This window comes from Sorex araneus, chromosome 5, assembly GCF_027595985.1.
Source record: "Sorex araneus isolate mSorAra2 chromosome 5, mSorAra2.pri, whole genome shotgun sequence".
Classification (NCBI taxonomy): domain Eukaryota; kingdom Metazoa; phylum Chordata; class Mammalia; order Eulipotyphla; family Soricidae; genus Sorex; species Sorex araneus.
This window is the reverse complement of record NC_073306.1, coordinates 130,578,488-130,594,458: the sequence shown is the minus strand read 5'-3', so window position 1 is coordinate 130,594,458 and position 15,971 is coordinate 130,578,488. Positions and strand designations below refer to the sequence as shown.

At 59.0% G+C, this 15,971-nt stretch overlaps 1 protein-coding gene across 3 annotated transcripts in view; it reads right to left on the bottom strand.

Annotated features, from left to right (window-relative positions):
* The window catches only part of EYA2 (EYA transcriptional coactivator and phosphatase 2), a 208,295-nt gene that overhangs the window by 12,464 nt on the left and 179,860 nt on the right, over positions 1–15,971 (bottom strand). For all 3 annotated transcript variants that reach the window (XM_055140851.1, XM_055140852.1, XM_055140853.1), the window contains one exon: positions 13,831–13,920. In XM_055140851.1, the coding sequence (XP_054996826.1) occupies positions 13,831–13,920 (90 nt within the window). The remainder of the gene's footprint in view (positions 1–13,830; positions 13,921–15,971) is intronic.

Genomic DNA, 15,971 nt, shown 5'->3' with positions numbered 1-15,971 from the left:
ACCAAGGGGCCCCCCGATACACACTTTCCTCACATCTGGCGTGCCGGGTGGGCACAGAAGCTGTGCACTTGATTCACAAGTTTCCTCACCAATAAGCAGGTTGCCTCCAAGGGGACCGACCATGATTTACCACCCAACTCGCGACAGTGCTGCGAGCAAGAGGAGGTCCTCTTCCACCGGGCACACGGCGGGAAGCGGGGACCCCAGGATGCAGGAGGGCGCGTCTTCCCGCCAGCGGGGCCCTTCGCCTCCTCTCAGGCACCTCCTCTGCTCAGAATGCCCTCAGGCCTGGTGGACTGGCTCTTCCCCGGCCCCCCGGCTTGTCCCCAGCCCATGAGCTGGGAACCAAGGACCCGAAGACCTCACCTAACACTGTTCTTTTTTTTTGGGGGGGGTCACACCTGGTGATGCACAGGGGTAGCTCCTGGCTCTGCACTCAGGAATTACTTCTGGCGGTGCTTGGAGGACCACATGGGATGCTGGGAATCGAACCTGGGTCTGCCTTGTGCAAGGCAAACGCCCTCCCCGCTGTGCTATCGCTCCAGCCCCCACCCCACGTTGTTCTTGAGCCCCTGTTCCTCTCTTAGTTCTCTCTGGGGAAACACCTTAGTGCGTCCCTGTGGTTGTTTGGGATTCCCAAGGTGCCCACCAAGGGGCTTCTGGTGCCAAAGGCAGTTAAAGTCTGAGCAAAGGCAATGCCAATCCCTGGTGACCCGGATGAGAAAACTTTGGAGAGTTCTGGAAATGTGGAACACCAAGTAAACTCCCTTGAGTCCGCTGCTCTCTGATAGAACTAAACCTTTTCTACTCACTCTTTTCTAGCCCCTTCTTTCCAGGGCCCCATAATCCTGATTCTTGGGGGGTCTGAGCTATAGTTCATTCCCCTTGCCAAGAGAAAGCAGCCGAACTCAGAACAGTTCATCAGGTGGGCTGGCCACATGAGGACCTTCACCATTCTCGGTGCATTTAAATCAGATGAAGTAGCACTGTCTCCCCAATGCTCATCGATTTGCTCGAGCGGGCACCAGTAATGTCTCCACTGTGAGACTTGTTACTGTGTTTGGCATGTGGAATACGCCATGGGTAGCTTGCCAGGCTCTGCCATGCGGGTGGGATACTCTCGGTAGCTTGCCGGGCTCTCCGAGAGGGATGGAGGAATCAAACCTGGGTCGGCTGTGTGCAAGGCAAATGCCCTACCCGCCGTGCTATCGCTCCAGTCCCCAATTCATTGATCACAGCCAATTAATCAGATACAATGAAACATTCCAAAGTTCCACATGGGGCCAGTGGGGGTGCACTGGATGGTGCATTTGCTTCCACCTCTGCAGAAAGTTCCGGCAGCACGACGCCAGTGGCGCAGAGGAAGGAGGCGAGCGGCTTCCCTGGGGTGGTAAGTTCTATTTGGGAACAGCTAGTAGACTGGGGGGGGGGGCGGGATGTGTCTGTAATTTAGCCCATATCAGGGCTTCAGGATCTTTTATAACAACAGGGAGTGTTTTTTCTCTCCCTCTCTCTCCCTCTCTCTCCCTCTCTCTCTCCCTCTCTCTTTCCCTCTCTCTCCCTCCCTGCCTCTCTCTCCCTCTCCCTCTTCTCTCTCCCTCTCTTTCTCCCTCTCTCCTCTCTCCCTCTCCTCTCTCTCCCTCTCTACTCTCTCCCTCTCTATCTCCCCCCTCTCTCTCCAGGTTTCCAGTCACTGAGAACTCACAGTGGCAACAGGGGGCCGGCAGGACCCTCCCCAGCACCCCTCAGCAGCCTGGGGGGTCGTTCCCAGAGCCCCGGAGCTCCCACTGGGCATCCCGGTGACTCGGCCAGGAGGCCCCCTAACTGCCACAGCCTGTCACAGAGCGGAGACTCTGCGGGCCGGCCCCACCGAGAGGCCAGTGCGGTGACTTCTGACCCTCGACGACTCTGACTTTCAGCTCCCCCCTGCCTCCCCCCAAAACAACCCACCTCCCCCTGCCCCTCCCCCCCTGCAGAATTCTTCCTGCTGGGGTCTCCCCGGCAGGCCGTGCCAGAGCTCTGCCCGACGTCAGGGGAATGGCATGTGGGGCGGTTCTGGTTTCCTCGTTTGCGAGGGGGCTGTCGGGGCGCTGCAGTGTGACAACAGTGGCGATCACATTTCGGACTTAATAAAATAGCATGACGCTCCGCTAGACGCTACCTCATACCCCACAGCTGACCCGGGTCGGGTTACCGCCGGGCGGCCACGGGGGAGAGGGACAGCGCGGAGGACAGCAGGATGGGCCGCAGCCCCCGGGAGGGGAGCCTGTGCCCCTGAATCCTGCTGCACGGGTGTGTGTGTGTGTGTGTATATGTGTGTGTGTGTGTGTGTGTGTGTGTGTGTGTGTGTGTGTGTAGGACTTCAAGATACAGAGCCCCCATTTCTCATAGCCCGGGGGACCCTCCTGATGGACCCCAGGGCATGGTGGGTTCAGGAGCCCTGATTGATTTGTGGCATCCTGACCCCGGAAGCGGCTAGTGAGCACTGTGGAGGGGGTCAGGGCGCCCCGGCTCCAGCCCAGCTAAGGAGACTTGGTACGTCCATTCAGGACAGCCGCCCTGCAGCGCAGGGGGACGAGACACGGGGTCCCCAGGCTGGGGAAGCAGACAGCAAGCTCGCAGGTTCGAGACCCGCCAGGAACCAATTAGACCGCTGATAGGGACACGGATGGAGGAAGAAAGATCTGGAAGGTCATGCACTAGACTGGAAGCAGCCACCGGCTGACAGGACGCTGGGGCAGGGCAGGGGTGAGGGCGGCTTTCATGGGGCTGGGACGCTCCTCTCTCCTCTCCCTCTCCCTCTCTTTCTCTCTCCCCCTTTCTTTCTCGCTCTCCCTCTCGCTCTCCCTCTCGCTCTCCCTCTTGCTCTCCCCCTCTCTCCTCTCCCTCCCTCCCCTCTCCCTTTCTCATACACTCTCACTCTCCCTCTCTGCCTCTACCTCCCTTTCTCTCTTTCTCGCCCACCCTCTTGCTCTGCCCCCACTCTCTGCCTCTGTCTCTCCCTCTGTCTCTCGGTCCCTGTGGCCTGATGGGGTAGGGCTTGGTCACCCGTGGACCCTGCGCCAGCGTGCCCTGGTCCCTGTGACAGTGGTCATGGTCTCAGAGAGAAGAGCGCGGGACAGAGGGACGGGGACCCGGAGAGAAGAGCGCGGGACAGAGGAACGGGGACCCGGAGAGAAGAGTGCGGGACAGAGGGACGGGGGCGGCTGGCATGGGGCATCTGCCAGGAAGGCCACCCTGAAGCTGGCGCGGAGCCTCTGCACGGCTGACCTGCCCACCCCGACTGGGGTCTCGGGACCGTGACACGGACGTCCCGGGGCTGACGCCAGGGCTGTCTGCCTGGACATAGGCCAGGGCTGTCCAGACCAAGCAGTGGCCGGAGGTGGAACCTGAGCACACGGAATTCTGGGTCTGCACACAAACCCCCCGGAGGGCGCTGGCCAGCAGCAGACGGGCAACGGCGAGGGCCTGGACACCGACGGGTGCCCAGCCTGCGCCCTCCCGTGCTGGACCCTGTGGGCAGCTCCCCCGCCCCCCCCGCCACCCCGTGTCCTCACAGCCCCTCCAGGGCACACCCTGCTGCTCATGCCTCCCCGGCTGACGACCCCCACTCCCTCCACCACCCCTAAGCACTGCGGTCCAGGCCGCCTTCCCCTCACACAGAGGCAAGGCAAACAGAATCATGGGCCAAACCCGGCCCCGAACCTGCTTGTGTAAATAAAGTTTTATTGGCACACAGCCCTGGGCATTCACTTAGACACTGTCCCTGGCTGCCTCTGTGTTGCCATGGCAACAGAGCAGCTGACACAGACAATAGGATGCAGAGCCTTTTGTAGTTAGCACCTGGCTCTTTAATTTTTTTTTTTTGGGGGGAAGGCTCCCAAGCAAGTGCTCAGGGGGCGAGGAGCCTCTGTAGGCAGTGCTAGACAACCGGGCCACGTGGCTGGATGCTCAGGCTTGAAGATGCAGCGGTGCCCAGGCACTGCACGTGGGGGACCACCAGGGTAACCCCAGGGCTTGGGAGCCACCAGGCCCCCACCCCGCCCCCACCTTGCTAGGGGTCAGACAGACAGTGCTGGGGCTGGAACTGGGCTCAGACACAGGCGAACCTCATCTGTGCTCTCTCCCTGCCTCTACTCCCGATCTGGCTCCTTTTACCGACATCTGTACCCCCGATAATACAGCCACCTCATCCTCCTGGCTTCGGCCCTGGCCTCCCCCCGGCCCCACGGCTAGTTTCTACATGGCAACCAGCGGGTCCTGAGAACCCCCCCAGGTCACTTCCCGTCTCCCCATGGGTGAAAGCCTCACAGTTACTGCAGGCGGGGTATGTGGCTGGGTACCCCGACTCCTCTCCTCTTCCCCCCTCCTCGGTGCCCTGCAGACAGTGACCCCAACACCCCCTTTCACCCTTCCCAAATCCCCGTCCTGCCACCGGCCATTTGCACTGCTGTTCCCTCAGCTTCACCCAGGAGGAACCTTCAAAAGACTCTTTTTTTTTTTTCCTTCACTCCCTTCGAGAATAAAAACTCAGTTCCAGCAGGGGGCCAGTCAATCCAGGGTGGGCCTCCCACTGGGCCTGATAGAGATTTCTTTTCACCTCTAAAAACCCAGACCAGGCCGGGGCAGAGAGACCGGGCCCGGGTTCAGGAGTTGCTCTGTGCTCCCTCACCACCCCCCGGGGGTCTCCTGCCGGGAGCTGTCGTGAGAGCCGAGAGGAAACGGTGGACAGCTGTGTCGGAGAGAAATGACACTCGTCAGAGCCCAGGTGGCCTCGGGGCCGCCCCTTCTCCTCGGGGCAGGCCCGGGCTGCTCCCCTCGGAGGGCCCGCTCATCCTTCTCGTCTTGTCTAAGCGTTTCACTCCGCTGCAGAGGGCGGCCGTGGCCCGGGCGGGATTAATGGCCCGTCGGGCAGGACGCCTTGGAGAGCAGCTCGGCGCTGACACGGTGAAATATTATTCTCCCCCAGAACTGCCGCGGAACCGTAAATCACACAGCCGCGAGCTGGCCACTCTGCGCCTCCCTCCAGCTCGCCCCGGTGGCCGGGCCCCTCCGAGCAGGACCCCGGGCACAGCTGCCCCTATGCCTGAGGTCGACCCCGTTTCTTCTGCACGGGGTCGAGGGGGGGGGTACCCCCTGCCTCCAGCCATTTCCTTCTTTTTTTTTAAATTTGCAGTTTGCTGCAATCTATTTTTAAAATTGTTTATTTAGGGGGCTGGAGCGATAGCACAGCGGGGAGGGCGTTTGCCTTGCACGCGGCCGACCCGGGTTCGATTCCCAGCACCCCATGTAGTCTCCTGAGCACTGCCAGGAGTAATTCCTGAGTGCAGAGCCAGGAGTGATCCCTGTGCATCGCTGGGTGTGACAAAAAAAAAAGGCAAAAATAAATAAATAAACAATTTTAATTTTTTTGGGGGGGTCATACCCAGCGATGCTCAGGGGTCACTCCTGGCTCTGCACTCAGGACTTACTCCTGACAGTGCTCAGAGGACCATATGGGATGCCGGGAATCGAACCCGGGTTGGCTGCATGCAAGGCAGACGCCCTCCCCTCTGTGCTATCGCTCCAAGCCGAGCGCCCCTTCCCACACCCCCATTTCCTTTCTTTTTATTTCTTTTTGGGTCACAACGGCGATGCACAGGGGTCACTCCTGGCTCTGCACTCAGGAATCACCCCTGGCGGTGCTCAGGAGACCATACGGGGTGCTGGGAATCGAACCTGGGTCGGCTGCATGCAAGGCAGACGCCCTCCCCGCTGTGCTATTGCTCCGCCCCCTCATCCCCCCCCCCATTTCCTTCTTGATGTGCCATTTTCGCCAGAGAAGGAGAAGCGGAAACAGTCTGAGAAGTCGGCTCGGCCTGGGACCCCCCTGGCTCCTCAGCGCTCCTGGGAGAGAGAGAAGCCACAGTGGGGCCTCAGTTTCCCCTGCTGGAGCGGGGGAACGCCAGCCTCCCTGGCAGGGTGTCTGTGGCATCTCAGCGAAATAGAGCACCGAGTGCCGGGCTCGGGCTCGGGCCATAGCCGGGCGCTCCTCCTCCCTGGGCCTCAATTTTCCTGCCTCTGGGCTGGGTCTCGGTACCGCTGTGGCGGCCACAGGGGCAGAGAGCTAGCGGCAGGCGCAGGGGTCTGGGTCGAGTGCCAGGGGCGACCCTCAGCCCCGCCTCGTCCTGGCCAGGAAAAAAAGCTCCCGCTGGTGCTCCAGGAGCCGTGAGGACAGATGAGGCTCCTCCCCTGTTCTCTGCACTCCCCGCCCCCCGCCCCCCTGCTCTGGTCTGCCCTGCTCTCCCCCACCCCCCATGTGGTTTCTGCGCCCCAGCTGGAGACGCCACATTTCCCGCCCGGGATCTTCCCTCTCTGCAGACGACAATGATTCTCCCCGGCAGAGGCCACAGAGCGGGACAGGCCAGTATAGGGACGCGGGAGTGGGGCCAAGTCCTACTGTGCGCCTTTGGGCTGGCCTCGACCTTCCCGGGGTTTCTGCTTCCTCTCTCGGAGCCGCGGCTGGTGAGGGCTCAGCGAGGGGACTTCCCCTGCGAGGACACAGCGCGGCTGGATCCAAAGACAGAGACTTAAAGGTGCTGCTGCTTCTTTCTTGCTTTTCCGTTTTGGTTTTGGGGCCCTAGGCGGCAGTGCTCAGTACTCCTGGTTCAGTGCTCCGGGCTCCCTCCTGGTGGGGCTTCGGGGGACCAGCCACGGTAGCATGCACCGAACCGGGGTCAGCCATGGGTGAGATTAGCACCTTAGCTGCTTTGCTATCCCCTGCCCCTCACGTCCTAAACCGCAGGCGTGGGGCTCACTAACTGACAGTGGAGGGGTGAGAAAAAGCCTAAAAGTTGATTCTGAGGGGCCACGGAGAGAGCACAGCCAGGTAGGTGCTGGCCTGGCATGCGGCTGACCTGGGTTTGGTCCCCTTTACCCCAGATGGTCCCCTGAGTGTGCCAAGAGTGACCCTGGGGCACAGAGCCCGGAGAGAGGCCTGAGTGTAGCTGGGTCACTGTCACTGTCACTGTCATCCCGTTGTTCATCGATTCGCTCAAGCAGGCGCCAGTAACGTCTCTATTCGTCCCTGTTGCGTGCTGGAGTAGCCCGATGGCGCACTGGGGGCTCTTTCAGGAACAGGGGACTGAGGACCGTCACTGTTACTGTTTGTGGCATACCGAGTAGCTGGGTGTGAGTCAAAAAGCAAAGTCAGTCTGCTATGAAAGAAGCTTGTGAGGGGCTGGAGCAATAGCACAGCGGGGAGGGCGTTTGCCTTGCACGCGGCCGACCCGGGTTCGAATCCCAGCATCCCATATGGTCCCCCGAGCACCGCCAGGACTAATTCCTGAGTGCATGAGCCAGAAGTAACCCCTGTGCGTTGCCGGGTGTGAGCCCCCCCCCAAAAAAAAAGAAGCTTGTGATCTTTCCATCAGCCAGTGTGTGACGGGACACCGACTTCCCACACTTAAGCCCCCAGGATCAGAGAAAGAATATTCCTGTGCACACAGGGCTGTGAGTGGCAGCTCCGTGCCTCAGAGCAGCCCAGCACTGGGGAGCACGAAGCTCCCTCAGAAGGCGACAGATCAGACTGGCCCGGCTCTGGCCCCTGCCTCTCTGTGGCTCCCCAAAAACAGTCGCATGCACTCACTCGAGGAGGGAGAGCCACGGGACCAGAGGAATCCCCCTGCAGATGAAGGGGGCCAGAGAGATAGCACAGTGGGTAGGGCGCTTGCCTTGCATGCAGCTGACTTGGGTTTGATTCCAGGCATCCTTCATGGTTCCCGGAGCCCACCGGAGTGACCCTTGAGTGCAGAGCCAGGAGTAAGCCCTGGGCATCGCTGGATGTGGCCCAAACACACCCACATACCCACACATACACACTCACACATACTCACACCTGCACGCACACACCTGCACGCATGCACAACACACACATACTCACACATGCATGCACATAAGCGCGCACACACACACACACACACACACACACACACACACACCTTTGCAGATGAGGGCACTGAGGCCCAGAGAGGTTAAGCATCTTTACTCAAGGTTGCACAGTTTTTACCTTTTTACTTCCTTTTTTGTTCACCTTTTGAGCCGTGCCTCAGGGGCATGACCGGGCTCTGTGTTCAGGAACGAACTCTGGCAGAGCTCCGGGGACTGCATGTGTCTTAACTCCAGTATTAACTCTCCAGCCCCCAATTTTTACTTTTCAAAGGACTAAATCTTGTTTTATTTGATTTTTTACAAATCACTCTCCACCCCCCCAGACACACATTATTATTAATATTTTTTTCTTTAGACTTATTTCCAGTTCAGATAGTCCCAAACTCCAGTGGGCAGAATCTCACCTTCTTTTTGAGTTTTTGGCAGTGCCAGGCACGAGCTGAATTCCCGGCCCCAGCTTTTCTTTGTTTTTATATTTTTTATTTCTTTTGCTTTCCGGGTGGGTCACACCCAGCGATGCTCAGGGTTTGCTTCTGGCTCTGCACTCCGGAATTACTCCTGCTGGTGCTTGGGGGGCCCTATGGGGTGCCGGGGATGGAACCCAGGTCGGCCCGGGTCGACCGCCTGCAAGGCAAGTGCCCTGCCCACAGTGCTCTCGCTCCGGCCCCCCAGCCTTTCTTCCTTGGGGGGAGCAGAGTCGCCTTCCGTGTGCCTCTGGCCCTCACTGCCGACCCCCGACCGGAAGTCACACAGCCAAGTCTGGGCCTGGCCGGCCAGCGCGCCCACTGCTGCCCTCACTTCTGAGGAAGACCCCAGGGCCAAGGGGACAGTGACCCCCGGGTGACTCCCCCCAGAGGGTCGGGAGGTGAGCTGCGCTGGGCACCTCAGAAGGCTGCTCGCAGCTGCTCTGGGCTGACCAGGCATCAGGGAAGGACCCTCTGAGCCCCGGAGCTGTGGGGGCTCAGAGAAGCCCCCCGGAGGGGCTGCTCTCCAGCTCAGCCCTGCATGTGCTCTGGGGGAGCCCTCCCCTTCCGGGTGGACCTCACTCAGGCCTGTGGGACCCTCACGGCTCCGGGTCTCCCGACACGCTGCTGTCCATCTCACAGGAGCCACCCAACGGCCACCTCGCAGCCGCCGCCTCTGTGGACTGGACCATGCACCAGGCACCAGGGACCTCTGGCCACGCGGGAGCCGGGCGCCCAGCGACGGGCAGCCCCCACTGGCCCCTGACCTGAAGTCCACGCCAGGCGTGTGGATTCCAGACCACGTTCATGCTTTCTGACACCTGGGGGCTGGGCCCCCTGCCGGGCTCTGTGCTGGCCACTTCCTCTCCATCACGACTCCCTCCTGGAAGGGAGGGGTGTTCCATCCCCCCATCTCACAGATGAGCAAACTGAGGCCCAACGGAGCAAGGGGCCCAGCTACCAGCGCCGGGAGGGGGCTGCTGAGAAGCCCCTGGCCCTCCCTCACGCCACAAGGGCCAAATGTGTCTTTCACGGGTCTTGAGGCCCCCGATTTCTCCACTCAAGGACGCTTAGCTGGGAGGGCAAGAGTCACTGCTCTGAGCTGTCCACTCTGGCCCCTTGGGCTTGTCCTTCTCGGGGTCCAGCAGGAGCCGGATCCTGTCCCTCCTGGCCCTAATCCTGTGTGCCCCTCCCCAGAGCTGCAGAAGCCTCAGGACGACCCCTCGCCCCCGCACCCCCCTTCCATCCTTCTGCCCCTGTCCCAGCCCTGGGCGGCCCTGGTCGGGCCTCAGCACCCTCGCTGGCTGTTCTTCTGGAACAGTCTTTGTCTAGCTACCCCCAGGGCCCAGCTTCTCCCATGTCACAGAGCCACGTCTGGCTGCCACCTGGGCGGCCCTCCCCGCTGGCATCTGCCACCAGGCACCTGGCCGTCACCCGCCCCTCCCCCGCTGGCCTTCAGGCGTCCAGGGAGGGTTCGGGCTGTGCTGTTTGCACGGGTCCATCCACGGTGCTGAGGAGGCTCGGGAAGGTTCCCCAGAGGCCTCTGCTGTCGGGGTGGGGTGGGGGGGCGAACCCCCTTCCCGAGGGCTGAGCACGCAGGGTCTGACTCAGTTTACTGATCCTGGCTCTGGCCTCCTTGGGTGCTGCGGGCAGTTCTTAGTGGGTCAGGGGCTCCTGCACCCCGCGCTGGCGTGTTTTTACTCTGCGTGAGACTCTCCAACAGGGAACCTGGTGTCGATTCTGCCGAGTGGCCGAGGGGTTTCTGGCACTGGGGACCTTTTTTTTTTTTTATTGCTTTTTGGGTCACACCCAGCGCTCCAGTCCCTGGGGACGTTTTTGAAAAGAATTTAGAGACTAGGACCAAAGCCGCGTCCCTCAGCAGCTGCAGCCGGTCACTCTGCCCGGTCCCCGGGAGCTGTGCCCGGGTGGGGCCAGTGGGAGAGGGTCAGCGGAGGTCACGTCCCTGAAGACGTCGGCTCCAAGACACCGCGGTCTGCAAACGCCCAGCCCCAGTCTCAGCGCCCAGCGGGCTCTGCCCCGCGCCTGCCGCGAGCCCAGAGCTTTGCCTGCTGGCACTGCAGACCCGCCTGCCTGTCACTGGAGCTGGTCCGGGGAGGGGGCACCAGCTGCCCATGGCCCGCCTCCCCTGTTCCGTCCACCATCAGGCCAGCCAGCCAAGTCCCCCAGCCTCCTTCCGTCCTCCTGCTGCCCATTCCCCAGCTCTGATGTCACCTGCACCCACAGCCAGATCCCCAACCAATCAGCCAGCCAGGTGGGGACCTGCCCACTTCCCCACAGCACGCAGAGCACATACCACATCTCGTGGCATTTCCAGTTTGATGCTTCCCGGACCCTGGCTGCGTACTCAGGGTACTCGGGTGACTGGGGGTCTGCCCACACCTCCCTCTCTAGCCTCTGGACTTCCAGCATCCCTGGCTTTCCCTCACGCCCAGTGACCACTGGGGCTTCTTCCTAAATGCTCTCACCTCAGGGCTTTTGCACTTGCTGAACCTACTACTCCAGCAGGCTACCTGATCAGCTCCTGTCCCCCACCCAGCCAGGCCTTAGCTCCAGCATTACCAATGGGAGCCCTTCCCTGCCTCTTTATCGCCCCTGCATGTGTGCACACACATGCATGTGTGCACACACATGCACACATGCATGCATACATGTGCACATGCATACATGCACACACAAACAATACATGCACACGCACATGCATGCACGCACACATGGACACATATATGCACACACATACACACATTCACGCATGCACGCACACGTGCATATGCACACACATGTACACATGCATGCACACACACAACACACACACGGTACACACACAGACACACACATACACACACTGGATGGTCTCGCCCCCTTCTTGTCTTTTTCAAGCTCCTGGGCTGCCTCACTCGTGGGCTGGTTTGGTTGTCACTGCCCAGGCCCTGGGGACTCGGGTTGACTTTGCTGCGACCCGGCTCTCTGGGCAGAGATAAGGAGAAGCAAAGTCTGGCCTGGACTGGTGACCTCTGAGAGCCACAAGCCCCACTCTAGTTCCTGCTGGCGTGGGTGAGTATCTGCCGTCAGCGGGCTTCTCTCACTGCGTTACGGCCCATGAACACTTCCCGAATTCAATTCAACTGCCACGACAGACACATACTTGTTTTTTCTTGGCCCTTTCTTGGCACTCTTTCTTTTTGGCCCTCTCTGGCCCCTCTCCCCTCTTGTTCATCCTCCACCCCCTACACACACACACACACACACACACACACACACACACACACACACACACACGAGCCTGCCAACACCTTTGACTGAAGAGACAGTGCTGGGCCCTGATGACATTGCTTGCCCCAACCCACGCCAAGATCCATCATCTTTCTTTTCTTTTTCTTTTTTTATTTGGCTTTTGGACCCCATCTGGGCAATACCCTGCGGTTACTCCTGGCTCTGCACTCAGGAATCACTCCTGGTGGTGCTCAGGGGACTATGTGGAATGTCAGAGATTGAACTTGGGTCTGGGTCAGCCGAGTGCAAGGCAAACACCCTAACCACTGTACTATCTCTCTGGCCCCCAAGCTCTTTCATCCTTGACGAGTTTCTACCTCAATCCTCTCCTGGGAGCAGATGCTGGACAGGGAACATGAGTTCCATTTTATGGAAAGGAAGACTGAGGCCCACCTGGGGTGCCTAGAGTGGAGAGAACCCAGGACTGACTATCTCAGCCAGGTCTCCCCTCTGGGATGCTGGGAATGAAACCTGGTGACAGATCCTGACATGGCTCGGGCCGACCGGGATGTGTCAGCATCCACAGTCTCCTAGTTTCTAGTTTACAGTTTGGACGCCAGGGATTTTCCAGGGGCCGGGAAAGATGATTCCTATGGAGCCGGATTGTTTTTCCCACATACAGTCTTAAGCTGCCTTTACTTTTTAGTCTGCTAAACCGGTAACAGGACTGTAATCGAGAAAGCCAGAATATCCCCACGTTACTCTCCAATCAAAGACCGAACTCTTTCTTTTTTTATTTTTTGGCTTTTTGGGTCACACCCGGCGATGCTCAGGGGTTCCTCCTGGCTCTGCACTCAGGAATCACTCCTGGCAGTGCTCGGGGGACAATGTGGGATGCCGGAGATCGAACCCAGGTCGGCTGCGTGCAAGGCAAACGCCCTCCCCGCTGTGCTATTATTATTATTATTATTAATTATTATTTTGCTTTTTGGGTCACACCTGGCTCTGCACAGGGGTTACTCCTGGCTCTGCACTCAGGAATTATCCCTGGCGGTGCTCAAGGGACCATATGGGATGCTGGGAATCGAACTTGGGTCGGTTGCGTGCAAGGCAAACGCCCTACCTGTTGTGCTATGGCTCCACCCTCCCCCACTGTGCTATTATTGACTCAGCACCGTGAACTCTTCCACTCTGAGGACGTTACTTGCTTGTCCATGAGAGGTCAGTAAGCGCTGCACTTCCCTTCTTGACCGGAAGGAAGGTGTGAGGTGAACTCTGACCCTAAGTGTCGGTGGGTATCTTAAGGCTGATGTGTGTATGAAGTGAATGGCTCATCCTTATTTATTTTACAGCTTTCTATTTCATGGCCTGTGCTCTGACTGTCCCACTTGTGATGCACTTTCCAAGGGAATTTCTCTCCAGATCTTTCTGCCACGGGCCGCTTAGGAAACAGTGAATAACAGTCTTTTTTTTTTTTTTTTGCTTTTGGGGTCACACCCAGTGATGCTCAAGGGTTACTCCTGGCTCTGCACTCAGGAATTACCCCTGGCGGTGCTCAGGGGCCCATCGGGATGCTGGGAATCAAACCCGGGCCGACCGCGTGCCAGGCAAACGCCCTCCCCACTGTGCTATGGCTCCAGCCCTGTGAATAACGGTCTTGATCTGCAGAATCTCCTTCCTGCTCCCCCACGCTGCTCACTCGGGGACGTGAACGCCCTTCCAACGCTCTGCTCCGTCTCTTCTTGCAAAAACGTGTTTGCGGGGGATTGTACATTGTTTTTAAAAGCTTCCATCCTGGCCCACTGCTAATTATTACTGACCCGAGAGGAGCTGGACTAATTGGCCTTCATAAAGGGATTCCATAGCGCATCTGGGGAAGAGGCAACTACACAGCGTTTATTGGATTAGCACGACGCCCGGCGGCCAGCATCCCGGAGCGGAGAGAGGGGAGCCCGTTAGCAGCCCCGGGAAACTGGGAGATCATCGGGCCAAGCGTGTTTCTCATCAGCCGTTACTGGCTGCAGTCTGGAACCTTCTTGGGGGCTGCTAACTGGTTTCCAGCCCCCAAAGGACAAAGAGGAAAAATTAGCCACTGCCACAAAAAAGGTGAAGACGGCGTCTGCCTGCCTCTAATTAGATTCCCCCCCAGACCCCCTAGCAGGTGACCGAACGGGGTGAATCGGAAAGGAAATGAGCAATTCCAAACCTCCAGATCGTTGAAGAAGAGGTGCGTGTCGGCGAGGTTGAAGATCATTTCTTCCATCATCAGGCCGATCCTCACCGACGTCGTGGTGTCCTGTGGACGGGAGGTGGGAGAATGAGGGCCGGAGCGATAGGACAGCGGGCACGGCGTTTGCTTTGCAAGTGACTGACCCATAGGGTCCTCCGAGCACTGCCAGGAATGATTCCTGAGTGCGGAGCCGGGGGCAACCCCTGAGCATCACCGGGCATGACCCAAAGACAAACAAACGAAACAAAACAACAACAAAATGAGGTGGGACAGTGACAGGGAGCAGCGGTTACCGTTTCTGCCCCACCCCCTCCCGCGCCCCCCAGCCCAGCTTCCGAGACCCCATTTGTGGCGTCATCCTTCCCGGTGACCCTTCCAGTACTTCAGTTGTCTCAAGTGCCGCCGGAACTGTCTGTGTCCAGAACCCACCACTGTTCCAAGAACCAGGGTAGGCGATTAAAAAAAAGAGCATCTCCAGCAAGAAGCATGATTCTAGGGGCTGCCCCCAGCTTGCTGTGCTCCCTCAGAGGTGGGAGCGAGGTCGGGGGGAGGGTGGTGGAGATGGCGGGAGGGATGCTGGGAGCCTGGGGGACTGGTCCCTCTGACGGCCCCTCCTCCTGGTGTCTGCAGACGGCTGCTCCTGAAACTCATCACGGAGAGCCAGACTGGGCCGAGTCAGGGTGAACGAGCAGGATGGGAGGGGTCATAGAGACGGGGGGGGGGCAAGGAGTTGTGCTGCACGCAGCCGACCCCACTTTGATCCCTGTCACCACATACTGTCGCCCTAACACTGCTAGGACTGGCCACTCCTTGAGCACAGAACTAGGAGTAAGCCCTGAGAACTGCCAGGTGTGTCCCCAAAACTCCCCCCCACAAGACAAAACAAAACCCTCCAAAGCCCCCAAAACCCCAAAAAGGAAGTGTGCAATAGTTTATTGATACGCAAATTGATATTGATACAATATTGATATTGATACACGATTGATATTGTCAAGAAACACAGCATTAACGGAAGTGAGTTGCACCCCAGGATCTAGCTCTCGGGGGAAGCATAACAATAAAGGTCTCCATTTAGGGCCTGCTGTCGGGGAACAGTCTCTCCACAACGTGCCCCGACACAGTGCACACTGGGGCCGGGCAGACGCGGGGCAGAGGATGACGGGTGCGCAGAGAGAGCTGATGGCCGCTCACTTTACTGCCAACTACACACATACTTTATAGAGGGTCTCGGCTTCAGAGGATGGTCCGATCACATGAAGTTTAGCAGTTCCTGACCTGTCACCTTCCAACGCTGCCTCGCCCCGGCCCAATCCCCGTTAGGGCGAGACGCTGCAGTGAGGAATGCAGTTAGGTGACAATTCTTCGGGGCTGGGACTCAACGCCAGATACCTGGTGCTAGGAAGAGGCACCCAGACACTCCCTCCCGGGTCACGTGCAGGCTCAGGTCTCATCTGCTATGCGGGGACAGGTCTTACCTGCTCTGTCGCCTGCTGCCCTGCTCCACAGCCTGTGGGCAGGCTTGGGTGGTGGTAGTGAACACTGGAAGTAATGGTGGTGGGGGCCGGAGTGATAGCACAGCGGTTGGGCGTTCGCCTTTCACGCGGCTGACCCGTGTGTTCGATTCCTCCGCCCCTCTCGGAGAGCCCGGCAAGCTACCGAGAGTATCGCGCCCGCACGGCAGAGCCTGGCAAGCTCCCCGTGCGTATTGGATATGCCACAAACAGTAACAACAAATCTCACAATGAGAGACGTTACTGGGGCCTGCTCGAACAAATCAATGAGCAACAGGATGAAAGTGACAGTGACAGTGATGGTGGGAAGGTGCCATGGTGGAGGGAGTGGTGTTGGAATACTGAATGTAATAGATCATCGTGAACAACATTGAAAAACAGTTCCCGCGATAGCACAGCGGGGAGGCCGTTTGCCTTGCATGCAGCCAACCTGGGTTCGATTCCCAGCATCCCATATGGTCCCCTGAACACCGCCAGGAGTCATTCCTCAGTGCATGAGCCAGGAGTAACCCCTGTGCATTGCCAGTTGTGACCGACCCAAAAAGAAAAAAATGTCCCCAATCCCATCCCTGCCTCGGTCTCGTGGACTGCAAGACTATCTTCCCC